At 42.1% G+C, this 27,680-nt stretch overlaps 1 protein-coding gene across 1 annotated transcript in view; it reads left to right on the top strand.

Annotated features, from left to right (window-relative positions):
• The window catches only part of LOC104680724 (DENN domain-containing protein 1A-like), a 387,331-nt gene that overhangs the window by 310,865 nt on the left and 48,786 nt on the right, over nucleotides 1-27,680 (top strand). Inside the window, exon 11 of the mRNA XM_030920077.1 lies at nucleotides 15,382-15,427. Coding sequence (XP_030775937.1) covers nucleotides 15,382-15,427 — 46 coding nt within the window. The remainder of the gene's footprint in view (nucleotides 1-15,381; nucleotides 15,428-27,680) is intronic.

The raw sequence follows: 27,680 nt of genomic DNA, 5'->3' as shown, positions 1-27,680 counted from the left end.
TGATTACAGGCTGGTGGGGGATTGGTGTCTGTTTGTTAACTGTAAGGTGTAAGAATGATGAAATGAAAGACTCCAAGAGAAAAAACACATCCCCCATAATGAAGGGTTGATTTGAGCACCCTCAACCACTACCACTGCTTTGGTCAGAGGCTACAAATGTCATGAAATTTGAGTCAATGCTAATAACTTCATTCTCTTATGCCTAGTAACGTTCACCACCATTGAGTTTAATCCTTGGTGGTAAGAGCCAGCAGGGATAACTAGCATTTTAAGTAAAGTGCTAGGGGCCTGAAACATGTAAATTTGAAGGAGGTTTGCTCCTCTGCAGATGATTTAAATGTTAAGTATGTCCCCATGCAGAGGATACACAAAATGGAATCTGAAAACTATTATCTCCTGTAGAAATGAACTCTCAATTTACTCACTGCACAGGAAGGGCGGATTCTAGTCATTTTCACTGCCAGCAGGTGCCCTTTCTATGCATAATAGACTTCACAAGTGTAATTAACACATGAGGACCACTGCTGCCAGTTTTTCTTCAGGTACATGCTGCTAGGAGTTTTCAGGACAACAGTGTAGGCCATAAGAGCTTTTTACATGGCGCCTGAAGATGAAGTCTTCATTGACTTCTGGACAAAAAACATGTTAAATGGGGCTGAGCCCAGACCCTGCTGTTGGTATCACAGGTCACAGTCATTGAGTCCAGAAACCCCAAAAGCTGTATTGCAGCCTTTAGTAGACCAGAGGCCATGACAGCAAAGCTCTAGTTTGCATGCAGTTAATAAATGAAAAGTAGGATACTGAAAACCCTACAATTATGTGGAGAACTAATTGCACATTCACAAATACAACAAACAATCATCTGAGTTAACTTTAATTAGAGCTATAATCACAGATTTTAATTATCTGAAAAAAAAATCAGTTTAGTCCAAATGGGCTGCCCTAGATATTCCTCGAATTATTTTTGTGTGTGTCCCTTCCTATTTTTGGGGTGGACAATAGTATGGAAAGTGCCTAGGTTTTGGATTTAGGCAGACCTGGATTCAAATGTTAGTCTTATCTCTTATTAACTATGTAACCATTAAAAATCTGTTTCACCTCTCTGATCTGCAATGTCTTTTTCTGTAAAATGGGTATAACTTACCTACTTTGAAAAGTGGCTATAGCAATTAGAGTTATTAGTCAAGTGGCACCTAGGGGCCATTAGTAAATATTGATTGCTTTTTTCACCATTATTATAAACATGGGACATGGATTTCAGTTTCTGGAAGGTTTAACTCACATTAAACATTATTCTTACTTCTGCTGCCTTGAGAGCTCAGGGGAAAACTTTATAATTCATCTTCTCTTTTTATCCCTCAGATTGTTTTTATTTTGATTTTTTTTTTTTATTTAACTTGAGTTATTGTATGGTTGTTTTCATTTGCAGCTGTGGCATAAGAATGAAAAGAAAAGAAACAAAAGCAGATGGCAGAGAAAACGAAAGGAGTAAGACATTTCCAGCCCTTATGAATATTTAAAAACATGTGCTGCTGGTTCCTTTCTACTTTAGATCTATGCCATTCCCTTGACTTTGAAAGTGAAAACGAGAATGTTCCCTACCTTAGCTGATGGTGGCCTTGACCTTGGCCAGTGTTGGGAAAGCCTTCCTGTTTCTGGGAGAAAAGGATTAACTTGCTAATGAGAATCAGCATTCCCTTTCATAATAATCACCATCTATTGAGTACTGTGTATGTGACAAGCTCTTTATAAACATTATCGCAAATCTTCAAAATCAAGCTGCAAGATAAATATTTTTAGCTCCATTGTATGTATTAGAAAATCCAAGCTCAGAGAGGTTTAATGACTTACCTACTGTCACACAGCCAAGAAATAGTGGAGCCTGCCCTTGAAATCCAAGGCCATCTGATATTAAAACTTTCCTTACTAATATCCTCCGAAGTGTTAGAGAATAAATTGTACCCATCACCAAGATTTTGTGAAAAAATTCTTCATGTCGGATTCTTGATGACTTGCTAATTGTAGACGTATGTTGTCATTCATTAATTATTCATTTATTCAGCAAATATTGATAGAGCACTTATTATGTACCAGGCACTATGCTAATTAAATTGTGCTAAGAAAAGGTCCCAGTAGAAACCATATGGTATTTCCCATGTAAATTTCTTTTTCCCCCTTCCTCCTTCAGAAGTAGTCCTAAATAGGGACCACAAATCAATTCCCAACTTGAATCGTGTATTTGGTTTATTCTAGGCAATTATTAACACACATTTGTGATAAAATATTTTCAAAGCAGATCAAGACAAGCTCATGCTTTCCCCCCAAAGGACAGTCAGGTCAAAAGCCAAGTTAGTAGCTAGCTCCTGATGCTTTTTGAGGGCATTGTTGAACTGAGAAGTCAAATAGGATATGTACAGTGAAGGTTTGGATTTTGCATTTGACTTTGTAAAATGCCTCATATTTTTTGGCATTTCCAGATGACTCTGGAACCATTCTTCCTCTCAGAGTGGGGATGCTCAGATCTCTCTGAAAGATGCTAGTTTCAGGCCTTTTGTGTGCTCTATGTAGGGTTCTGAATCAGCCCCTACATGGTGCATCACATATTCCATGTAGGATTTTCAACAAAAGGTGCACAGTCCATAGAGGTGATGGGGCACCAGTCTGGACACAACTCTGAAGTAACATCCAGTTAATCAGATCTGCGCCCATTCTAGTCACTGTCTTCATTGATGCCATGAAATGTTGCATAGGAAATAGATCAATGCTAGATTAAGTGGAATTGTTGGTATTCTTGATGGCAGAGACAGAACTCAAATAAAGTGTGGTTCAGCGGAAACAGAAAAGTGTGGCCCTCACCTGGCTTCCCCGTTGACTAGATTGGCGGTCACTGAGCCAGCCTTTTCAGATGGAGGTGAATAGTGATTACTACTGACACAAAGCAGGTGCTCTGTAAATAGTAGATACTATCTTTATGTTATTCATAGCTATATAGATGTATATATAGTCAGTATATATTAATGTATCTCTGGTGCTAAGAATTTCAACTGAGGTCAGGTGTGGTGGCTCACACTTGTAATCCCAGGACTTTGGGAGGCTGAGGGGGCAGATCACTTGAGGCTAAGAGTTTAAGACCAGCCTGGGCAACATAGTGAAACCCCATCTGTACTAAAAATAGAAAAAAAATAGCTAGGCATGGTGGTGCATGCCTATAATCCCAGCTACTCAGGAGGCTGAAGCATGAGAATTGCTTAAACCTGCACTCCAGCCTGGGCAATAGAGAAAGACCCTGTCTTCAAAAAAAAAAAAAAAAGAATTTCAACTGAATATTTTTTGCATCATCTAAATGTATAGACTTAACACAGAGAATGGAAGTGGAGTAGTTGGATAGTTGTGGCCAAAATCTCTTATATATGCCAAACTCTAGACTTTCTAGCTTTTGTTAAAGATTAGGTTCCAGTAAGTAAGCAAAAGCTGTATGTCATTGCCATTTTGCAGCAAGTGCTTATGAGTACTTACTATATTCCTGGCAGTGGGCATAGGAAGATAGGTGCACATAGGTGGTTCTAGATCTGAGGAGACACTACTTCACCAAAGAACTCAAGCATCCAGTAAAGATTGGGAGAATGTATATATATATATATATATTTAAGCTAAGAAGCAGCAAGGCGCCAAGAGTGGAATGGTGCCACTGTGACAGAGCTCATCTGGGAGGGGCGGGAGGGGATAAGGACCAGGAATTTAGTTTCAGACAGAAGAGGAAGGGAAGTTGGGCTGTGGTGGGACTGATGGTTAGGAAATGCGCGCACGCACACCTACACACACACAGAAATGTGTGTTGGTTTAATGATCAGAAATCATAGATTGCTAGTTAGGTAATTCCTCAACTGAGATTTGGCTAAACTTGACCCTGAGGCTTGAACAGAGAGGCCAAGTGAGAGAAAAGAGTTCAGATTTGGAAGTCATAAAGTCTAGGGTCCAAATCCTAGACTCTGGTCCTACTAAAGATGTGACTTTCAGTGAGTCACATAACCTGCCTGAGCCTCAGTGTCTTCATTTGTGAAGTCATTGCCAGGGAGGTAGCTAAAAGCACTGCTCTACATGAGGAGCCTAGCACCAAGTAGGCAGCTGGAAAAGTGTTGTGAGGTGATAACAGTCACTGAGTCCTACGTTGAGCTGCACCTTCGTTTCCTTGAGCAGCACCCAAGACTGAATGTGCCAAGAGCCTTGTGGGGAAGCTTTGGACAATGTCTTTTTTCCTTTTTTTCTCTCTTGTTTTTTCTTTCTTTTTTTTTTTAGATGGAGTCGTACTCTGTCACCCAGGCTGGAGTGCAGCGCTGCGATCTCAGCTCACTGCAACTTCTGCCTCCTGGGTTCAAGCAATTCTCCTGCCTCAGCCTCCCGAGTAGCTGAGATTACAGGTGTGCACCACCACACCCAGCTAATTTTTTGTATTTTTATTAGAGAAGGGGTTTCACTATGTTGATCAGGCTGGTCTGAAACTCCTGACCTCAAATTATCTGCCCACCTTGGCCTCCCAAAGTGCTGGGATTACAGGTGTGAGCCACCATGCCTAGACTGGACAATTTTGGTGTGAACTATTTTCCAGGTGGAAAAATGAGGTAAAGAAGAGACTGGGCCCTTTGTATTATCTATGTTACAAATTCTGTGGGGATCTCTGTCTCTATACTGTATACTCTATAGAGAAACTGTCTTTTCAAGTTCTCTGCTAGATTTTTTTAAGTTGAAATACAATTCACATACCACAAAGTTCACCCTTTTAAAAGTATACAGTTCTGGCCAGAGCTGCAGTGGCTCACACCTGTAATGCCAGCACTTTGGGAGGCAGGCATATTGCTTGAGCCCAGGACTTCGAGACCAATCCTGGGCAACATGGCAAAGTCATGTCTCTGTAAAAAAAAAAAAAAAAAAATACAAAAATTAGCCAGCTGTGGTGGTGTGTGCCTGTAGTCCCAGCTCCCTGCGAGGCTGAAGTAGGAGAATCACCTAAGCCTGGAAAGTTGAGGCTGCAATGATCTCACACCATTGCATTCCAACCTGGTCGATGAGAATGAGACTCTGTCTCAATCAATCAATCAATCTATGTATAAAGATCAGTGGTTTGTAGTATATTCCAACTATCTAATTCACTATCCATCTAATAGATGTATAACCACTAATTCCAGATACATTAGATTTTTAATACATTCTACATTGTTAGTGAAGTAACATATCCTTATTATAAAAAACTTTTTTACGCTGGGTGTGGTGGCTCATGTCTGTAATTCCAGCGCTTTGGGAGACCCAAGCGGGTGGATCATCTGAGATCAGGAGTTCAAGACCAGCCTGGCTTACATGGTGAGACCCCATCTGTACTAAAAATGCAAAAATTAGCCGGGCGTGGTGATGTGTGCCTATAATCCCAGCTACTCCGAGGCCAAGGCAGGAAAATCACTTGAACCTGAGAGGCGGAAGTTGCAATGAGCTGAGATTGCGTCACTGCACTCCAGCCTAGGTGATAGAGCGAGACTCCATCTCAAAATAATAATAATAGTAATAATAATAAGCTTTTTCAGCCTTTCAAAGTACATATAGCAAAAAGCAAAAGGTCTGTAAAAATGGGTAGTCTGTGTAGATGGTTGCCATTCAGCCTTTATCCCTGTCCCTGTAGAGGCAGCCCGGAAGGCACCGATGCCAGGAGTACAGCGGGACAGCTCTCACTGGCCTCAGCAGTGTCACTCCCAGCGTTACTGAGACTTACAGGGTTAAAGAAGACAAGATGTCCCTTTAACACAGGAGTGACCCTTCCTGGATTAGGGGAATGGTGCTTGTTGGCTCAGCCACCAGCCCTTTGGGGAGCTCTCTGGACCACAACCTAATCACCTCTTGGCTACTGTATCTGCCTCTAGCCTCTGGACCTGCCCTGCTGCTCCCATCTTCCCCAGCTCCCTCCTACTGATGTTGGGAGGGGCAACAGCCTGCCTCCCCTGCCCCAGTTTCTGCTGCCCTCCGTGCAACGTTGCTGGCCCCGACTTCTGCCTACCTGCCTGAGCATTGGCCTGGTTTTCCATTTCTCATGACACATTTTGTATGTAAGTGACACATTCCTCACTCCTCCCCGATTTGGAGCCTGGCTTGAACCCAACACTTAGAAAACACTGGACGTTCTGGGGCACAGTATAGGGGTCTCTGTAGCAACAACACTCTAGATATGTTCCTAGAAGCCATAGGTCACCTGTAAGGTAGGGGCCACAGACCAAGTAACATCAGGATCACAGGAAGCTTCAGCAGTGAAGCAAGTGACCTCAAGGCAGGACTTCTGGAGATAGTGTGCCTCTTTTAGGTGCCTCTTTTAGTGTGCACCAAGGACAGTATGTACAGCACCAGCACAGTGATAGGCTCTGAGTGACCTCTCAACAAGTGCAGGTTCGTCTTCCATTTAAAACACGCGATGGATGGAAAGGCAAGGCTGAAAAGGTAATTGGATGTATGCATCTTGGCACATGGGATGAGTTCTGGAAAAACAGCAAGAGAGAATCTCCTGTTATTACCAGTTGCACTATTTTTTATACTTTCTTTTCTGTCACTTTCTCTTCATTTATTTCTCCATAAACCTCTTTCTTTCTTTCTTTCTTTCTTTTTTTTTTTTTTTTTGTGGCTCATTCATTTGTGTGTTTCCACAGGCTCTCATGGGCTGTTTGTGGCTTACAACTTGAGACTTCCTTTCCGTGTCTGGCTTTAGCTGTTATGGTTCTCATTGAATTTTCTGTGGCAACAGAGAGCCCTGTCTCCTGACCTTTCCTCTGTGATTAACTTCTCCTGCTGCAGTGGCCTTAGTCATGGAGCCCTTCCTGATGTTTTCCGAGTCTGTCACCTTCCGGTAGGCCGAGGAGGCACAAAAGGGCGGGCTACCCCAGGCTTTGATGTTGACCTCTCCAGATTTTTGTCCAGGCATTATCTTTGTAACTCTCGTGTTCATTTCTGTTGGGTCTAGTGGCTTGGGGCTCTAGAAGGCATCTCCGCCACCCCCACCCGCATAGGTTACCCCAGGAAGCCACAGAGCCACACTCAGAAGGGCATTGTCCTCCCTCTCCCAGTCACTGATCAGCTCCAGTGATACACATGTCTTGCATTAGCAAACCATCTCCAGTGCCCACTGGACATCGATGCACGCTGAGCTCACCTCTGCTGTGGCGGGGCCCCGTGCTCTTACTGCTGAAACCACAAATGGAAACTAGGCCATCTCTGCCTTCTCTCCTAATCCAGAATTGTTCCTGGTCTCCTCATGGATCCTCATCCTCTGTTGTTGCTCATAAATCGGAGAGGGCTGGGTTGGAAACCAGGAAAGACGTTAAATACTCTTTTCCCCTAAAAAGAAAAAGCTTGCCTACCTCATGGCAGTTACCCCATACTTTCTACTTCTCACCAGCTGTGACCTTTGTCAAGTCACTTAACCTCTTTGAGCCATGGGTTCCTCTGTGAATTATGGAGACCCACCTTTCAAGATTGCTGCAGAGATGAAACGAGGTCATCTCAGGCCCTTCTGTTGTGTACTCGACAACACCCTGTGCATCTCCTTGTAGCGATTTGCATGTGTACAATGTGCTTATTTGATCTGCTGTTAACTGTGAGCTTCACATGGGGACCAGATCTATTTTTCTCTCCTCTTGCCCCAGCCCAGCATGGTGCCTGATATTAGTGATACCTGTTGACTGACTGACTGACTGACCTGTGGAAAACACTTTTCCCTCCTCAGGAGCCTTTTGAAAATTCAAGCTCCTGGGTGGCTGGTTCATTTTTCTCCTGTGGACACCACAAAACACCTTACAATCTTGTTTCTGTCTTTGGGTTGGTGGCCAGAGTGTTCAGAGCCAAACCTGTGACCATCCCAGCAGGTGCCCCAGCATGAAATGGAAACACTAACCTTGCCACAGCTTCCTTTTCTTCCCCCCTTGGCTCCTATTTCTTTTCATACTTTTGTTGCTATGTTGAAAATATTCATAAAAATTGCCTTAAATCCTGCTTAGAACAGAAAAGAGTATCAGTCAATTCCAGCTAGTAAGGCAAATATAGTTTTATTCTGGCTATGAACCCACTAGCATTTTACTTTTTTAGCTATAATTATCAAGTAACCATTTTTTGTGAACTGTAGCATAATGGTTAAGAGAAGTCACTAGCAAGTAAGAGTAGTGTAAGAGACTTGGAAGTAGAAGGATTTGGGCTGGAATCACGATTAACAGCGTGACCATGGGCACGTTTTTGAGAATACCTTTTTAAGTCTGTAAAATGGCCAGGCACAGTGGCTCACGCCCATAATCCCAGTTCTTTGGAAGGCCGAGACAGGTGGATTACCTGAGGTCAGGAGTTCGAGACCAGCCTGGCCAACATGGTGAAACCCTGTCTCTACTAAAAATACAAAAATCAGACAGGCGTGGTAGTGCACGCCTGTAATCCCAGCAACTCGAGAGGCTGAGGCAGGAGAATCACTTGAACCCAGGAGACAGGTTGCAGTGGGCGAGGATTGCACCAGTGCACACCAGCCTGGGCAACAGAGCAAGACTCTGTCTCAAAAAAAAAAAAAAGCTATAAAATGGATGATCTAAATTGGATCATTTGAGGATTAAATGAGATAAGGTGGCTAGAGCCTCCCATGCAGCCCTTGAAATGTGGCGTGTGCTCAGTAAACAGCAGCTCGACTGTTTTTATCATTCCTGCTCTGCACGTGGCACCATGGGAGGCTCTGGGAAACAGGATTCTGTGCTTCTGTGACTAACAATCTAGAATCACCCTTCAAATCAGCGCGTGCTTTATGCCAAATGAGTAACCCAGACAAAAGCCTCTACCAAGAGAGGTGTTAGCCACCACTGGGCAATCTGAGAGGCAGGCAGCAGGGCTTCAGTAGGACTTGGAGAAATAGTGAAGCTGAGGCCTGTGGGGCCACTGTGTGACTGAGATGAGCTCAGAGGCACTTTTGGGACCAGAAGCCTCCTGTAATGGAAAAGGTAGGGGAGGAGGATCTCAGACAGAATGTGGAAGCTCCTAGGTCTTGTCACAGCTGCAGGCTGGAGCAGGTTAGAGAAAACCACCTAACCTTCTTCCTCTGCAGGCTGTGGGAATGCTGATCTCCAGGAAATAAGAAGCTTACTTTATCCCTGTATCATGAACTTGGGTTCTAGTCCCAGTTCTGCCACTTACTAGCTGTGTGATGTCAGAGGAATGATTTAGCTTCTCCAATCTTAGTTTTTCCATCTGTGAAATGGTATTTCCGATAGTACCTACCTTATGCTGCTATGGTGAGAATATAATGAGAAAATGCCTTAGCCTAGTGCTGGCTCTTGGCAAATTTGCAGTCAGTGGTGGCTGCTCTTACTGGCTTCCTGTCCTACACTGGCCGTTACGTTGGCCTGAAGAGCAGCTGTCTCATCGCTCTCAGTAAGTCCAAAACTGTGATCATTCGCATTCTCCAGCAAGATATGTTCTCTGGTGTCCATTCTTGTTCTTTTTCCCACTCTCTTGTCCTTTAACCTGTCTAACAAAGCCAGGCTCATTATTTCGAGCAGAATTTCAAACCACAAGACAATCTGTGTTTATACGTTTGTGTCTTTTACAAAAAAAGAAAGAAAAGCTCACATAAGACCTCCTTCAGAGTTTTCCTTTCTGACTGTGGGATCCCCTTTGCCTGATCAGGGTATTTGGTTAATAAGGTGGTGGGCCTCTGAGAGGTAAGGTGGCACTGTGATGTGTATATTGTAACATGAATACCTATGTGTTTATATGAAAAATGGAAAAACAGTGATCTTTCCAAATCCCTGGGCTGCCCTGAGCTGTGTTCTTTCATGATGGCAGAGGTGTTGCCCACCTGGAGGTGAAGGGACCTCCTGCCTCTCCCTTCGTTTCCTCTCCCCTCCCACTTTGACTTGGGAAGCTGTTTTTGTTGTTGTTGTTGTTGTTGTTGTTGTTTTTTATTAGCCAGTGTTCCTTTATTTCACTGGACTCACTTCCAATTAGTAGCTGTTCACCTCAGGGGAACATGATTAAGAGAGCTCTGGTTATCTGGGGGAAAGGAATTAAACAAATTGTGGAAGTGCAGTAATAATGAACGAGGACTACAGGATCGCTTAATAAGTCTGCAGTTTCCGTATGCTTGTTTCTTCCTTGCTGTGAATGAGCTCATGCCGTCGGTCCTACCTGTTAGAGAAGTGCTCGGCATCACAGGGCTGGAACCAAGAGGACTGACGAATAGCCCTTTTGGTACCCCAGCGCTCTTTTCCTTTCAGCTTAAATACTGAGTATGTGCTGTGTGATATCATGCACAGAGGTTGGCCTCTCTGTTCAGCAGCCCTGCATCTGAAGTACAGCTTCACCGCTGACTAGCTGTGCGATCTTGGCAAATTACTTTTCTTTCTGAGCCTGTTTCCTAACCTGAAAATATGGATGATAGCACCACTTTGCAGAGTTCCCTTGAGCATTATGTCTGTAATGCATAAAAGTGACTGAATTATAGTAGCTCAATAAAAGTTCCTTTTCCTCTTAAGAGGATTCAAACTAAAGATATCTTCCAGGTAAAGGTTATTCTATTGTGTCTGCCTCAACACCCGCAACAGAGCCCTTTTCCTTTTCAGGGTAGAAAGAAAAGAGAGTCACTTTTACTCTCCCGTAATTGATGAAACTGATGAAATCAGATAGTGCAGCAATTCCCAGAGAATAAAAGCTTCGTACAGATACACCCCATTCTGCTATTCCAAGATGTACAGTAGCATCCTTACAATCACTGTCAGCCATACAGCAGTTGTGACATGGTTGTCATGACCCGCCCATGCGTAAGTTTGGTTATAACTATTAATATTATCACCGCTTTAATTTAATTATGTGCATTGTTGGTTCTACACATGTTTAATTGCCAGTTTAAAATGTCTTCACAATTGCACTAGGATTCAACACTGAAAGGTAAAGTCAGTATGAATGCTGAAGGGTGCCAGAGCAGAGAAGCAGAGTATATACATTTGCTGTTACTGAAGCATATATTTCCATTCATATTTTCTAGAACAGCAACAAGTAAGTTCTTTCTTGGACCTAAACAGGAAGATCACTTCTAGATGGATTTTGGTTTGGTTTTGTAACTGAGATACCCTTGGAAAAACATGGACGTTGATGCCTCTGAATCAGAAAAGGATTCAGATGAGTTGGATTCTGAACATGAAGAAGTTTTTTTAAAAAATAACTTAAGGCCGGGTGCGGTGGCTCATGCCTGTAATCCCAGCACTTTGGGAGGCCGGGGTGGGCGGATCATGAGGTCAGGAGATCGAGACCATCCTGGCTAACATAGTGAAACCCCATCTCTACTAAAAATACAAAAAATTAGCTGGGCGTGGTGGCGGGCGCCTGTAGTCCCAGCTACTTGGGAGGCTGAGGCAGGAGAATGGCATAAACCTGGGAGGTGGAGCTTGCAGTGAGCCAAGATCGCGCCACTGCACTCCAGCCTGGGCAACAGAGCAAGACTCCATCTCAAAAAAAAAAAAAAAAAATAGCTTACCCAGTTTATTTTGCTATGTTTTATTTTTAATGTATGCTCAAGAGTGATAAGAGGTTTTTAAAAATGTGTCCAAGTGATCAGAAAGTCATGAACCATTGTTTCCTTGATAGTTTTTCCATTATTAGTGGCACATTAGAAAGGAAAGGCACCCTCCTGAAGGAAGTGATAAGCAACCCTCCTGAACTCAGTGGAGTATCCAGGAGACAGGAGTGTGCTTGGGAGTCAGAAATCCATGTGTAGAGATGACGTGTGCCTGTCAAGGACCTCCCATTCCTCATGGCATCTTGACCATTCTTACCAGCAGTTTACCAGGTATCCTAGAGTGGGTGTTCTACAGAACCAGGACTGGAACAAGAAACCATTCTGTGGGTAGTAAGAGAGTGGGTCCAATGGTGCCAGCCATGCCAGGGGCTCAGAACCCTACCATGTGCTGCTCCTGTGCCAGGTACCTCAGAGGTTGTCTCTAATCTCTGCAACAATCCTGAAAGATTTCCACTAGGCTAGGTACTGCCTTTTTGGAAAACGCTCTGCTAGGATATAACAAATGATAAGAAACAGCCCTGTCCTTTAATTTTTAGTAATTTGGTGTCTAGGAATTCATGCAACATGAAGGTGTTCATTTTTATCACAGTGATACTTATGATAGTGGAAAGTTAGAAGCAGCTTAATGTCTACTCTAGGGATAGCATTCAATAAATTATGGTACATCCATATTTGCAGTCCTTAATAATCACAAAATTATAGAACAATCTGGGAAATGTTCATGTAGCCAATGAGAAAATAATACAATGTATGCCTTTTATGATTTCAAAGATATAAACCTGTTTAATATGAGCCAGTATTAGAAAGGAATGCAAAAGAAAAAGTAACTGTGTTAGGATAATATAATCATGGGTAGGTGTTTTTCTCCCCAAACATTTCTTTTAAAAATAAAAAGACAAAGAAGAGGTTTCCAAGAAACTGAGTCAGTAGCTACAATAATTATTGAGAATAGAAATTGTTTTCAGACTGTACCTAGAATTACCCAATTGGATAAGTACCACATTGAGATGTTCAGGAAATTCTGGGTTTCTTTTTCTTCCCTCTCCCTCTCACCACTTGGAATTTGTAATTATCTATTTGCAGAGCAAACATGCAGTAGATTCAGGGAAATATCTGAGGCTTTGTACGTAAATGATGACAGTGTAAAAGGTATTTGTCCAAATTTGCATTCATATAAAACATGGAGCTGCTATGATTTCAGAATAAATGTGTTTTAAATATTTTCTAAATACAGAGCTGTTGCAGTTCTAACAATACTTGGCTAAGAAAACTACATTTCTACGATAGGGCATAATTACTCTTTGGAAAATTATTGGGCTTTTAAAAATGCCTATCTAAAGATACTTGAAGAATGAGTTCCATTTTGCCCTTTCTTGCATCTTCAGTCTTTTCCATGAGGTCCCTTTTTCCTTTCAGGGTATGATTGATTTTTATTGTAGGATGAAAGGGCATAGCATTAAAGTCTACATACATGAGATCCTATGGTTAAGTTATACAGAGGGCTTTTGGTATACATGTTTATTTTCAGCCATTTGAATGTCTTTTTCTGTGTATTAATTCATTTGTTGGAATTTCAGTTCAACAATTCTGGTTAAAACTCATGGTCACTGGTCAATTGCATGATTAAATGTAGGAGATGGGAAAGGTGATAAGATTTAGTTAAATATTATGGATTTGCGCTTTCTCCCTTCTATGTGTTAGGCTGTGCTTCTGGTCACATTAATAAATGGCCATTTTTCTGGAATTTGTACTCTTCCTGTTTCCTTTCATTACATTAGGCAAGGTTCCACTAGATGAGACATTTGCAGTCTTAAGACTTCCTGCCAGGGTTCAGACTTTGTATTTTTGACATTGAAGCTGTCGTGTTCCTGAAGCTACTTAATTAGAAACACATTCATTTCAGTGTACACTGGAAAAAGCTTGGACAGCAGAGCCAGGCACACTGGGAAGTTTGAGCATTTGTGTAGCTGGCAGCTAAACTAATGGTTTACAGTTTAGGGGAAAAAAAAATGTCACAGGGCATTTCCTTGCCCCTAGAAGCAAAGAGAAGCTGAATGCACACAGCAGATACCTTAAAAAAGAAAAAAAAAAAAAAGAGAGAGAGAGAAGAAGAAAAGACAACTCCACTTTCACTGCAGTCGTGTGTATAATTCTTTCTTTAGCTTTTATCAAATACAAACGTCTTCTAGAATAGTTTGCAAACTGAGCTGCTAATATTCAAGTCTGTTTTACATGTTCCCAAGACATATTATATTACTGCTGAGATCTGTAGTAAGGAGGACATTTTATATTCTGGGGAAAAAGGGAAAGAAAGGATTTTTTGCTTGAATTTTATTTGTTGAATGGTAATGAGGGAATCGTGCCCTTTCTTATTTTTAAATGTTTGAGCAATTTAACAATATACTTGTGATGTTTAGAAACCTCCCTTGCCTATCCATTGCTTTCAGGATAAAGCCTAAACTCCACAGTATTCAGTTGGAAGCAAACCTCTCCTGTCTGATTACTTACCAATCCTTGTTTCTCCAACTTTGTCCTGAAAGAGCCATCCTTGATCATCTACCTCTGCTCTACCAGCTGCCCCAGAAGAAAAGTACCTGGTCACCCCAGTCTGAGTCAGGTGTCTTTTCTCTAGGTTCACAAAATACCATCTGCACATTTCATAGAATACGTCCCATACTAGAGAGATAGATGGAAAAGTTGCCCATCACACCCTTCCTCACTCTTCCTTGACCTCCTTCCCCTGACCCAAAGGAAAGCATTGCATGGGAAGTGAGCTTGGAGATTTCAGGTTCTATATTACAAAATCAGTGTGGCACAAAGGAAGAAATGCATATTTGGGAGTCAAATCCCAAGTCTACCACTGACTTTGTTTTGTGGTGTTAAGCAAGTGATTTAACCTCTTTAGGCCTAGTCCCTTCTCTGTAAAATGGGTATTGTATCTATGGGTATTGTAAAGTTGTTATGTGGATTAGAATAGATGAAATTAAAGTTCCTCATATAATGTCTAGCACATTTGTTATTGGTAGGTAACATAAATGATAATGTATACACACACACACATACACACCAACCCCTGAAACCAAAGGCAGGACTGGTGTATCCAAAATGCCCAGGTTTTAAACCCACTGGAGTGGAGTTCTCATGCCTTTCCTCAGTCACTGACTTAGGGAACCCGTGGCTCCGTGAATGAAGCAGTTGGCAGAGGCTTTCTGAATTATAGTGTCATGGGATGGCATGTGTGCAACTGGGGAGGAGATGCTTGCTGGCAGCTCTCCAAGTACTTTGTCCAATCAGAATGGACAGTTAGATCACATCTCTTGATGACAGAGGAAGCAGCAAATACAAAATATTCTTCTTTGAAACACATTATGCCCTTCATCCAACCTTAACTGCTTTTTCTGTTGTAATCATGGCAATAATCGTTCCCATTTGTATTAGAACTCTGCTGATCATTTAACGTATATTTTCTTTGATTCTAATAACAACATGCTGGCTGCAATCCAGGATTCCATTTTAAAGATAAGGCAACTGAGGCTGTGCAGTTGCAGAGCCACTCTTTAGGGGCTAATACCAAGGTTGATGCTCTTCCTGATACCCATGCTGTTTCCAATGCTGCCCACATTTTGAAATGCTTCTGAAGTTTCAAGGCTTGGGAACAAAATGTCATATTAGGATTTTTGTTGTGAAAGGAAATGTAACTGTGCATACGTTTATTAAAACAGTTTTTCTCCAAATAGTGAACCATCTGTAATTTTCTGTCAGAAGCAACAGACATTAAAGCAGCTGTGTGTCTCTGTTTCTCTTCACAGTGCTCCCATGCCCTACCTCATAGGAATCCATTTAAGTTTAATGGAGGTAAGTTGGCTTCTTTCCTCCCCAGATGGCTCTACCTGGGGCTTTGTTTCATTGTGTGGTGGTGGAGAGACCCAGTCTCAGCAGTCACAGCTCTGCATGTGGGAGCATGCCGAAGCAGCACCTCCCAGGTGCACGGAGCTGAGCGTTCAGCTTGGACGCTCTGCATTGGACTCTGTTTTCAGGGTTTTCCCACTTTGCCTAGAGACTGTGGATTTTCACGGGTTGAGGGAGAGAGAGTCAAGGAGGCAGGAGGAAAGGGTTCTTTAAGGGTTTGAATGAGGGAAGGGAAATGATTTGCTTTTCAAAATGTTTGTTCTAATCGCTATAGCAATATTGCATTCTTCATCGTAGTAAATGTGATATAAAATGTACATAGAATCATGAAGAAGGAAATTAAAATTATCCACGATACCATTATTCCAGATTGAACCATTGTTAGCATTTTACTAATCTCCTTCTTAGTCTTTATTGTCTAAATATATGTTTTGTATAAATATGCATAATTGATATGCTTTGTAATTTTATGTCTTTAATTAACATGGCTTGGGAATTTCTACATGTTTTTATCTACTCTCAGTAATAATTTTTAATTTGCCACCTATCATTCCCACTATTTGGATATACCACAACGTAACCGTTTTCCTACTGTTGGACACTGAGGTTGTTTATAATTTTTCACTATTATAAATAGCATTTCAGCGAACATCTTTATGCATAAGGCTTTATCTGCATTTTGCCTCATTTCCTTAGCATAGAACCCCTAAAGTAGAAATGCTTGGTCAAAGCTATGCATTGGATGCCAGATTGCTTTCTGTATGGCTGTACCAATTAGATAGCAATTCTTTTAAAGGACTTTTCTGTGTTTTTGTAAGTGTCATTAGTTTGTAGACATGTACCCTAAGCCCTTTCCTCCTCAGGAGAGAGTTTTAATTTGTACTAGAGCAAAATGAGGCATGGGGAGGGGGCTTGCCTGTGTTGCACAGGAGATAAGCTCTCAGAGGGAAAATCTACAGCCATGTCCGTCTGCGGTGGTGCTTTGCATGTCTTGAAGGAAGTGCTACTTCTCTTCTTCTGTTCCCTTCATTTCACGTCGACGAGGACCACCTGCTTCACTAACTGTTGCACACTGTGCTATTGTGCTTACGAAAATGAAAGAAGTTGGTTATCGAAAAACCTGTTTGTTTGACATTGAGAATCTTGATCAAAATAGACCACAGAAATCTGCTCAAATTTCTAATTTGACAGGCCGGCCATGTGGCTCCTACATTCTGTTAACAGTTCCTCCTTGTCATCACCCAGCCCTAAGCACATACAGTACACAGTTTATGGACTATCTGGGATGATGTATTTAGATCAGATTGAAGAGATTTCTTCTGTGTTTTACCTTTGTTTGTCAAGTTTGGGGGTCTATTCAAAGCTCCTGTATGAAAAATTGAAATTCAAAGTGAATAGTTTCCAATGGACCGTTAGTGCCAATTGCTGTAGAGTTTAAAACACTAATATAACGACTATTTGGTCTGTCAGAGTCCACAGTTCCCTCCTGCCTGCCTCTCCTCCTGCCTTCCAGACTGCTCCAGCACAGGCTTTTTCAGACTCCTTTTTATGTCCCAGCGCCTCAGCATTCTCCAAGTTTCTAGTTGTGTCTTTCTCTTCTTTTCTATGTGCCCTCTGGTCACCTTGTTTAAGGCCTTTTGCTTCAGCTACCGGGTCAATGTCAATGACTCAGCTGGGATTTTAACGCTGGTCTGCCTCTCTCTGAACTTCAGGTCCAAAGTTTAAAGTGCCAATTGGATTTCACCTGGATATACTACAGATGTCTCCCCCAGTCTTCCCCAAACAATTTATTATCTATACACACACACACACACACACACACACACACACACACACACACACACACAGTCTCTCTCTCTCTCTCTCTCTCTCTCTCTCTCTCTCTCTCTCTCTCTCTCTCCCTCCCTCCCTCCCTCCCCCCTTCTCTTCCTCTCTCCCTCTCTCTGTAAGCCACTCCACTCCCCTTCCACTGTTCCAGGTTCCTGTGAATGGCACTACTGCCTTCAACGGCACCTAAGTGGGACACACTGATCATGGCTGAATGCTCTTCTTCCTCATCCTCTCTAAATACTCACAAAGCTCTAAAATGTCTCGCACCCTGTTCTTTCCTCACTGCCTTCATTGACACTTTGCTTTGCTTTCTTGGATTCTTGCAAAAGCCTTATTCATTAGATAAACAACATGAGGGCCTCTTGTGTTCCAAGCATTTTGCTAGGTCCTGGAGGTATGGAGATGAATGTAAAGTTCAGTGCATAGTCACAACACTGCATGGGTTGCCCTCCACCCGGTCACTTGATAACCATGGGCTACATAATATGCTTGGGGAGGAGCCTTCCAGCCTCCCCTACACAGTCCCTGGGTTCTGCACAGTCTCTCCGCTGCTGTCAAGCCTTCTGCCTGGTCACTGACCCATGTTAGCTCGTGCTCTTGCTGATCCCTAAACATATCCACATTCCCACCCCTGCCCTTCTCCACCTCTTCCAAGAAGTCCTCCTGCTCTGTTTTCTTCTTTGACTTACGGTGCCTCTTGCTCTGAATAATAGCTGTTTGCTTCCTTGTCCCTCTCCATCATCCCCTGGAGGATGACTTCTTTGGGAACAAGGACTGTGCATCATTCACTGTGGTGTCCTCAGCACCTAACAGGATGCCACACAGGTGATACTCTGAGCAAATGCTTTATGAAAAGAAGCGTTGAGTGAATGCTTGGAAAGCTGTAATTTGGAGCACATTTAGAAGCCCTCTAATAGGCATCACTGTTTTCAGGCAACCCAATGCCATAATTTTACTTACAGGTGTGGGAAGTGAATTTTTTACTTTTTATATAATTGTAAGTAATTTAAAATAAGGCCCTTTGTAGTAAAACATGGTAAAATATGCATACATTTTGCAGCTGAAACTTGAGACAGAGTTTTGCACTTACATGAATGGGTACAGGTCTCTTCTGCTCAGCCTTTGAAGGACGTTAAGGGAGAAGGCTCAGGAGGCACTGGCTAAGATAGACCTTAGCCCTGCTGATTGACAGAGGCTGGGAAGGAGTTTGCTATGCTGAACTCCTGTGTAGTCAGCACAAAAATAAAAACAAAAATGGGAGTTACCCCACTCTTGAAACCAGCCAAGACACTTTCTGAACAAAGAAGTGTTTCCTGGATGTGTAGGGCAGCCGTGAACTACCAAATCTTAGAATTCAGTCTCCTGACCTCCTCCCTGGAGTTTCAGCTCAGATTCCGGTTGCCGTAGTTGTACTTTCTGATTGGGTTTATCTAGTTCCATTGTACCCTTCAGGTGAAAGGGATGCTTCCCCTGCGGTTTCCTGCAGGAACCTCCAATTCAGATCTGGGGCCAAAGGAAAGCTCTTTACGGAAGGTGCTCAGGAAGGCCCATCTCCTCTTGCTACACTAGTTTTCTTACTGGCAATTCAGCAAAAGGCTTATTTTTGACTGTCTTGTTATTTTTTCTTGAAAGCTATAGGCACCTTATTATGCCTTTGCATATGTGCCAGAATTTTTTAAACTTCAAATGAATGTGGCAGATGTTCATAAAAGTTTAGAAAAAGCTACCATAGGAAGACTTTTTAACCATTTTTATGACACTCAAATTTGTTGCACAAAAAGAAATATAAATTACAAACTTGCATTCTTATTTTTAAAAAGGTTATTTTGAGGAAATACCTAATTCTGGTTCATGCTCTTACCGGGTGCCATTAAATGGTAACCTAGTCACCTTACAGAGTTCGCCTTCCTCCCAAAGTGACAAGTGTATACCTGATCGCCATTCTTTTCTCTCCTTCTGCCTGTTTATAGTCTCTCTCTCATTTAAGCAATCTGAGGGTAGTGGCATGTTAGCAGAATAGCCAAGGGTATTGGCATAGACCTAGTTTCTTCTTGGAGAGAATGATCGTGTTAGCTGGCAGCTAGGAAATCCCAAAACACGGCCAGATTCCACAGTGACTGTCCTTTCATTCAAGCGATCTCAATTTAGCTCAAGAGACATTTATGCAGCCCCTCTTCTGTGCCATCTCTGGTAGCAGGTGCCAGGTCATGTGTGGTCGATGGTGCTTCTCCTGTTTGATAAATGAAGACCTTCCTCCCCAAGCCTCACAAACAATGCTTTGTGTACAGACCTCAGAGTGACATGAAGGATGTATCCAGAAGGTATTTTCTGTCCTTGGTGGTGGGATGGTCAAGAAGGAGAAAGGAAAGGTGACAGCAATGACAGTTCCAGACAGAGGCTCAGGTGGCTTGTAAATGAAGCTCCACCCGTACACAGGGGCAGTAAAGTAGAGCAGTTAGAATGTGACACCCCTACTTCCTGCTTACTTGATCGTGGGCAAGGTGATTCACCTCTGAGTCTCTATTTTCTCACCTGTACACTGAGGATAATGGCTGTGTCTCCCTTATGGGATCAAAGGGAGGAGCCAGTGAGATAATGCCTATCAGATGCCCAGCACAGTACCTGCACATAAAGAGCTCAACAAAGGTCAGCAATCCTTGCTGAGTTTACTTCTTTGGAGGCCTTCAAGCCATTTCCATTGTTAAACTGATGGCTTTGAAACTGTGTTTTGGGAGTTCTTGGGTTCCCAGGATCATCATCCTCATGTCCTAGGGAAAGACAGTTTCAACACAATTGGTTTGTTCCTGCCTTGTTTTCTCCTGGGCTGCAATGCAGAAGCACGGTACCAGGCTTGGGAGTGACACTTCTGTAGAATTTGACAAATGTACTTTCAAACCCCTGCTTGACCACTTCCCTGCTGTGCTAACTCCAGCCATGATACTTCATCTTTCTGTATCTTACTTTCTTCCTAAGAGCTGAGTCCTGTATATGGACAGCATATACCAGTGTCTGGCATGTGGTGGGGACACAATATACATTCCTTTCTACAACAGAGTTCTGAGAGCTTTCTGTGTACCGGGCACCATGTTTATACTAGGACCTCTGTATAAAAATGGCGAATGTGATGTAATCTCCACCTTCAGAAGGTTGTGTCTAGACCAGATGCAGAACATTATAAAGTAATTGTAGTGAATTTGGGATGCTGTAGGTTCTGGGAGGAGAGAGGCTGACCCTAGCCTTGAGAATAATGCTTCTCAGAGGAAGAGAATGCGCACACTGAAACCTAGCAGATAAATGTAAGAATTAGGTAAACTAGGGAACAGAGAGCAGCCTCTGCAAAGACTTAGGTGTAGGCAAAGGGGGCTTTCCAGGACGTATGAGTTAGTTCAGCCTCTGATAGAAGCATGAGTTGAAGTAGGCAGGCCAGGCCCAGCCCATCCAGGGCCTTGGAGGCTGCAGTAAAGAGTTTGAACTTTATAGGGCAATGGAGAGCCATTGAAGGGTGTAAATAGAGGAGGGACATGGTCAGGCCTTCTCCTTCTGGGCCATTAGAAGCACAGTCCTTCCGTATAAAATGCTTGGAAACCACTTAACCATGTTAATAAAGTAAATTGATATTTGCAAAGATCAAGGTAATTCTTAAGGAAATTGCACATCAAAAACATGTACATAAAATTCAGATGGGTCAGTGTCCCAAACCTGAGCTTCTACATGGTTTCTTTGCTACCAAGCTGTGACAGATGTGTTTGTAGTGATGACTTTCTTCAAAGTATTAGCACCACTTTTACTAGATTGTGTCATTTCTTCTCTGTTTTCAAGTACATTTTATGAATTAGCTATTCTTTCTACACCTCAGTTTAAGGGTATGAATGTATTTTATACACTATGTGGTAGTTCAAGGCAGTAGAAGCAGGGGGAGTGAGACCCAGGGACTGGTTGGCAGGCCCCCAGCTGCTTCTCCCCTCCAATGCAATTTCAAGAGGCGTGTGATGGGTGCATGGGGAACTCCTAGCATTCTGCTCCTTTCACCATCTTTTATCTAGGAAGGCTTAGCCATGGGTCCCTAGAAGCCTGGTTTTGCAAATACACAAGTGCTTAAAACAGCACTGAGCCGCCCGTTGGAGGACAGCATCCAGGTGCCAAATCAAAAGCTCATCTTGGTCTCTGGGATCCAGAGGCCACATTTGTCTGTGTCTACAGTGAGGTTCCCAATTTAACTATGGAACTTTTACACAAAATAATAGGATTCATTTATTTACAGGCAAGGGAAAAGTAATGGGGTTTTTTTCCTTTGCATTTCAAAGAACTGGAATTTCTGTCAATTGAGTTGGCACTATTTTAACTAGTTTTTTATTTTCATTTTTCCCTTGGCGTAGAAAGTCTTTCATGCTTTGTTCCTTTCTCTTTTTTTGATACTTATTTTTAAACAGAGTAAAGGAGAGTGTTTCTTGTTTACCATTGTACCATTTTGCTTCTTTGTAGGACTCCACATGTAGACAGAAGTAAGATGTAGTTCACATTTGTTAATGCTGCAATTGATGCAAAATTCTGAGCCATAGTTACATCCAGGTATAAATGCTGACTTGTATATGTGTCCTCACAAGAATAGAGATGTTCCATGTGACATTTGTTAGTGCCAAGTGATCATATTCTTGCTTTATTAAAAAACAGCCTGGGCAACACGGTGAGACCTCATCTCTACATAAAATTAAAAAAAAAAAAAAAAAAAAAAAAAGCCAGGTGTGGTGACACACAGTTGTAGTTCCAGCTACTCAGAAGGCTAAGGCAAGAGGATCACTCAAGCCAAGCCCAGGAGTTCAAGGCTGCAGTGAGCCATAATTGTGCCACTGCACTCCAGCCTGGGTGACAAAGACCCTGTCTCAAAATAAAATGAGATAAAAAGTGATATTTGCATGAAAAATTTCACTGATAGTTTCATTCATAGGCTCATGGCAAGAAAGAGAAAGGGTTGGAGGAGACTTTAACATCTTTTGAATACTTGCCAACCACTGTGCTAAGGACTTGACCTGTTTTAATGTTTGAGCATTCCTCAGACATTCTCTGCAAAGTAGGAAATGTCCACACTTGCAGATGGGGAAAATGAGGCTCTGAGAGGTAAAATACAGTTGGCCCTCTGCATCCACAGGTTCCATGTCCACAGATTCAACCGACCACAGATCAAAAATATTTGGGAAAAAAAAAAAAAGGAAAGAATATAAATTAAAAAGCCAATACAGTATTGGCTATTTTTGTATAATGTTTATATAATTGTTGTATCATAGTTGTTATATACAGTACCACAACTATTTAACATTTACATTGTATTAGGTATTTATAAGTAATCTAGAGACAATTTAAAGCATACAGAAGTATGTGCATTGGTTATATGCAAACATTATACCCTTAGGTATCAGAGGCTTGAGCATCTGCAGATGTTGGTATCCACAAGGGCCCTGGAATCAATCCCCCTCAGATATTGAGGGACAACTGTAATTTGTACCCAGGCCTTCAGCTGTAAGGGGTTTATTAGTCCCCAGAGCCTCTGATCTGTGTACCCTCCCATCAGGTCATGTGGATTATGCCTGTGCCACCCCAGTCCTGGGCAGAGTCTCCACCTGTCCTGGGCTTTTCCTTCTCGGTGCTGTGTGCTGGGGATTGTGGTGAGGAGGGGAAAGGAGGGCTTGCAGCTGGTGGCCCCATGTTCCTCCAGAGACAAGCTCTGAGTATACTTTGACTGGAACCTGGTTACTTGGCCTCGTCAAGTCTCCACTCTCTTATTTGTAAAATTAAATTGATATTATCCATATCAAAGACTTGTGAGAATTAACTGATGTAGTTTATTCAGTTAAATCAAATGTGAAGGGCTTTTAAAAAATACTATGCCAAACATTCATCTTCCTAGTTACTAGTATAAAAATAAGAGGCAAAGTTTAAATCAGTGAAACCCTGGATGAAGATTGCTTTATTTTGTAAAGAAAAAGGTAATTGAACAGTGGCTTGGCCCTGGAATTTCCTTAGCATGCTCTGTGTTCTCATGTACAGTCATCACTTATGAGTCTCGTACCATCCAGAAGGTTCCTACTGCAAACGCAGCAGGCTCTGCTCACCTTAGGCCTCGAGGAAGGCCCTGGATTGAGCAGATGGATTTCCCATAGAAGCTGTCTCCTCTTCACAGTAAGCGTTTGCTTTTAAAATGAGTATGAATCTCAAATGCCACTTATCCTAATGTTGGAGTTAGTTAATATAAAACAATTTAAAAAGCTCTAGTAGTAATTTATGTATTCAAAGGGAACAAGTACTTCTGGCTGAGTTAAGTATCTCTTGTAGTCAGTACATTTTCAGTCTAACTTGTCATGATGAAACATTCTCATGTCAGATGGAATAATCCTCTGTTACAGATGAGAAAAACTCAGTAATGATGAGAATCCCAGTGGAAGAGGTGAAACCATCATTGATACTTTCATTTTTGTATTTTCCTATCATCATTTATGTCATATATAGGTTGCATTTAGCAATGTTAAAACTGACTTCAGAGAAAACTGAAAGTTTATAAATTGTTGCCAAGAGAAGCTTGAATGAGTCAAATTCCTGCCAGATTGAGGTAAGGAGCAGTGGGCAGTGAGCAGGGGGAGCTGTGTAACAGAGAGCTCTTGGGCACTGGAGTCATACAGACCTGAGTTCATATTCTAGTTTCACCACTACTAGGTCACTTTAAACAAGCACCTTTATTTATTTATTTATTTTTATTTTTGTGGTGGAGTCTTGCTTTTTTGCCCAGGCTGGAGTGCAGTGGTGCCATCTCAGCTCACTGCATCCTCCACCTCCTGGGTTCAAGCAATTCTCCTGCCTCAGCGTCCCGAGTAGCTGGGACTACAGGCGTGTGCCACCACACCCGGCCTAAACAGACTCTGTTGTTTAAATCAGAAATCTGTTTCTCAGAGGAAAAGGGTATGGTTACTACATCACACAGTTTGACCACTTTGCACAAAACTGCTCTTTTGCTATCCTCTTAAGAGATTCCTGTTGGAAACAACAATACATAATAATCTTGACCATTGAATGAGGGTCTACTAATGTACATGCCGCTTTAGCCATGTAATTTCTCATTGCCACCACTTTGAGAGAGGTGCCTCTGTTTTGCAGATGGGTATGTGAAGGTGCCTCTTTGAGCCCCAGACTCCTCACTGGTAAAATAGGTAGTTGCCCCATTTCATAGGCGTTTTCAGTGAAGAGTAAATAAGAAGGTACATGAAAACTCTCAGATTGGTGCCTGACACACGGTGGGTGCCAAATAAATGGAAGTGATTATCAATATTATATAGGTGTAGAATTGATATACTTCCCTTACAAAGAAACTAAAAGACTGATCTACCTAAGATTGACTCTGCCCTCCTTTTTCCTCCTCTGTTTTTATTTTTCTAAAGAGTGACTTTTTCTAAACTGACATTAGCTTAAACTTATTTTTTAACTGAGCCCAGCCACGTGGGACTGTTGACTTCATAAACTCCTTGCAAGTGATTAGGGGCGGGGCCGTTGTGGGAGCTCAGAGACCAGCAGTGTGATGATTGAAGAGCTGTACCCTTGGCCTAGACAAATCCCACTTGAAATCTGGGCGCATGTGGTTTTGTTTAACACCATGCTCAACCGACTCATGGTGTGGGTTTGTGACCATCAGGCATTTGTTGTTGATATGTGAGGTCATCACAGTAGGGGTGTTTGTCAACCAAATTAAACTTCCTCTTAATGACCTAAAATAATTGATTTGGAAGGCCGTTAAATGAGCCAGGGCAATGTGTAAGCAAGCTGAAATCCAACATTTTCTGCACAAATTAATGCATGTTGTTGTTCGTTTGTTTTTGTTTTTCTTTTGTTGGGGAAAATGTGGCTGGCCCATGGGCATTTTGAGCAGTCGGTGAACTTGAGTTTGAATCCCAGCTCCGCCATTTATCTCTGTAATTTGGGCAAGTTGCTGAGCTTCTGTGGGTGTGTGCCTTAACATCCCCATCAGCAAAATGAGGACACCTGCCATAAAGTGATGACAACTAGAAATAATATGACCGAAGTGCCATGAATGTTACTAGACCATCACCCACTGCTAGCTATTATTATTAATAAAATATTTCCAATAGGCATCTCAAGAAGATAGCTCAACAATCACTTGTACAAAGTGGTCAAACTGTGATGTAGTAAGCATTAGCCCTTTTTTCCCCCCTGCTAAACTAATTTCTCCACACACTACTCTGTTTGCTAAAGTTAAACATCCAGAGAGAAAAGTGTGGTTAAAAATGGAGTCTATAGATCTCTCTTTACATATTGTTTGATTCTCAGCTCATTTCAAGAGGCACTTAAAGTTGGATACTTCAGATATATGCCGTTTAGGCTACAAAAGAAGTAGGTTTTTTCTTTGGCCGTTGGATTCAGACATTTATGATCTAAGTTCAGGCCTTTGCAGGTAGAGCTTGGGACCACCGTTCTATGTTTGTTTAGAAACAAAGGCATTGGCTGGAGGCTTTTCTGAAGTATGATGAACAGTGGCACTGAAGTTTTGTTTTGTGGTTGGAAGTTAACATCCCTGAGAGTGGTTTATGTGTCTTGCCTAAAATCCTTCCCTCCATAAACCCAAATATTGACAAAAGCTAAAAGGTGCAGACTGGAGCTATGCCTATACTCCTGGACACTTCCTGAGCCAAATATAATGTCTGTTAAACCTTGGTGCCTAGGAGTCAATTGTTTCCCAAGATTCAGTGGTAATACGTTTATATCCTCCCTCTTCAGCATTTAACTGCAAATATTTTGTACTGGCCGAATGGGTTAAATTATGAAGCTTGATAAGTACATATGCACACTACCCATCCCTAGCTTTAGAAGAAGGGGGGGAAAAAAGAAAGAAAGAAAAAGATAGCTATGATTTTTGGATGTCATCCCAATTTTTAAAAATAAGAGAATTTGGACATTTTGGCATATGGGGTTTTTTAAATGAAATTTCATGGAACTGAAAACAGTCAATTTTAGGTTTCCAAAAATTGTTTAGATTTTCGCTGGTATAAATTTGCTGCACATGGTTTTGGGGAAGTTCTGAGAGATGCATTTGGGACTTTGGGGTTGATTTTATTTTATTTTTTGAGATTTGTGATTGAGTTTTAAAAGGTGATTTTCCCCCCCAAACTCAAAGTATAAATCAGGGGAGATCAGAGTTCCATTTTCTAAGGACAGTTTTGGGTAATGATATCATTATGCACTGCTGCACAACTGGACTTGGGGCTGAGTTATTGAGCCTTGTTTCAGCACCATTTGGACACTGCACAGCATATTCCCCTTCCCTGCCTCAGAGTGATTTTGGTCATGCCATTAGCAGCAGCTGCTGGTGATAAGCACTGGGAGAGTCACCTGTGTAGGGTCAGGCTTATTGCACATCAAGGTTTGGCCATGTCGGAAGAGAGGGAAGATGCCCGGGAGGGGGCTCCAGGCCACCTGCCGAGTGAAGATCAAAGGGTTGAAAGGTCAGAGGGCTCAGCTCCCTTAACCGTATCTGTCTGTGCAATAACTATTTCAGATTGTAAATCTTAGCAATTTCATTAAGTCCTCCTGGCTGCTACTGGGGCATTGAAATAATAAAATTTTATATCTATTGCCTTTCCTGCCTCTGGCAGCCAGGCTGATACATTCTCTGCAAGATGGTGGCGTCTTTATGAAAATCTTCCCTGGAATGATCAGAGCAGCATTAATGAAGCCTCAGATTGGGAAGTTGGGGTTCACAGGACCTCATCCTCGGCAGGAGGGAGGGGGGTTTATAAGTAAAGAAGACCCACACAAACCATTTAGCAGCCTTTTAGATTGTGTAGCACCTCTCTTCTGAAAAACAGGTCAGCAAAATATTACCTATTGCTAAATGTTTAATCTTAGGAGGAGGGGTGCACTTTCTCACTGCTGCTGCTTATTAAATAGCCCCTGTTCTAATGACCGCAGGGCCCATCCTTTTCAACAATCCTAAGAGCAGATACAGGTCTCACTTCTCACTCCGCAGACCTTTTGGGTGCTTTTAGAGACATGTCTCCTGAATATGATTTTCCAAATATTTTTCCTAGATCTTAAAGTTGTCAAGGACTGTAAGGGGCTCCTTGGCTCTTGGGTAGGACAAATCAAAGTAATGGCTTCCCCTTTACTGCCCATATGTTTAAGACCCCCTGTAGTTTGTTTGAAAAGTTAAGAGATTTTCACAGTGAAGGTGCCATTTCTGAAATTTAAAGTGTTCCTTTTCACCGCAAGATAAGTTCACTCTGATTAAGTCCGTAATTCTCACTAAGCCATGTTTATGGGGGCAATAAACAATGTTTCAGCGTGCTTGTTAAATTGGGTTTCCAACCTCTCC

Source organism: Rhinopithecus roxellana, chromosome 16, assembly GCF_007565055.1.
Source record: "Rhinopithecus roxellana isolate Shanxi Qingling chromosome 16, ASM756505v1, whole genome shotgun sequence".
Lineage (NCBI taxonomy): Eukaryota > Metazoa > Chordata > Mammalia > Primates > Cercopithecidae > Rhinopithecus > Rhinopithecus roxellana.
This window is presented reverse-complemented; position numbering and strand designations above follow the sequence as displayed.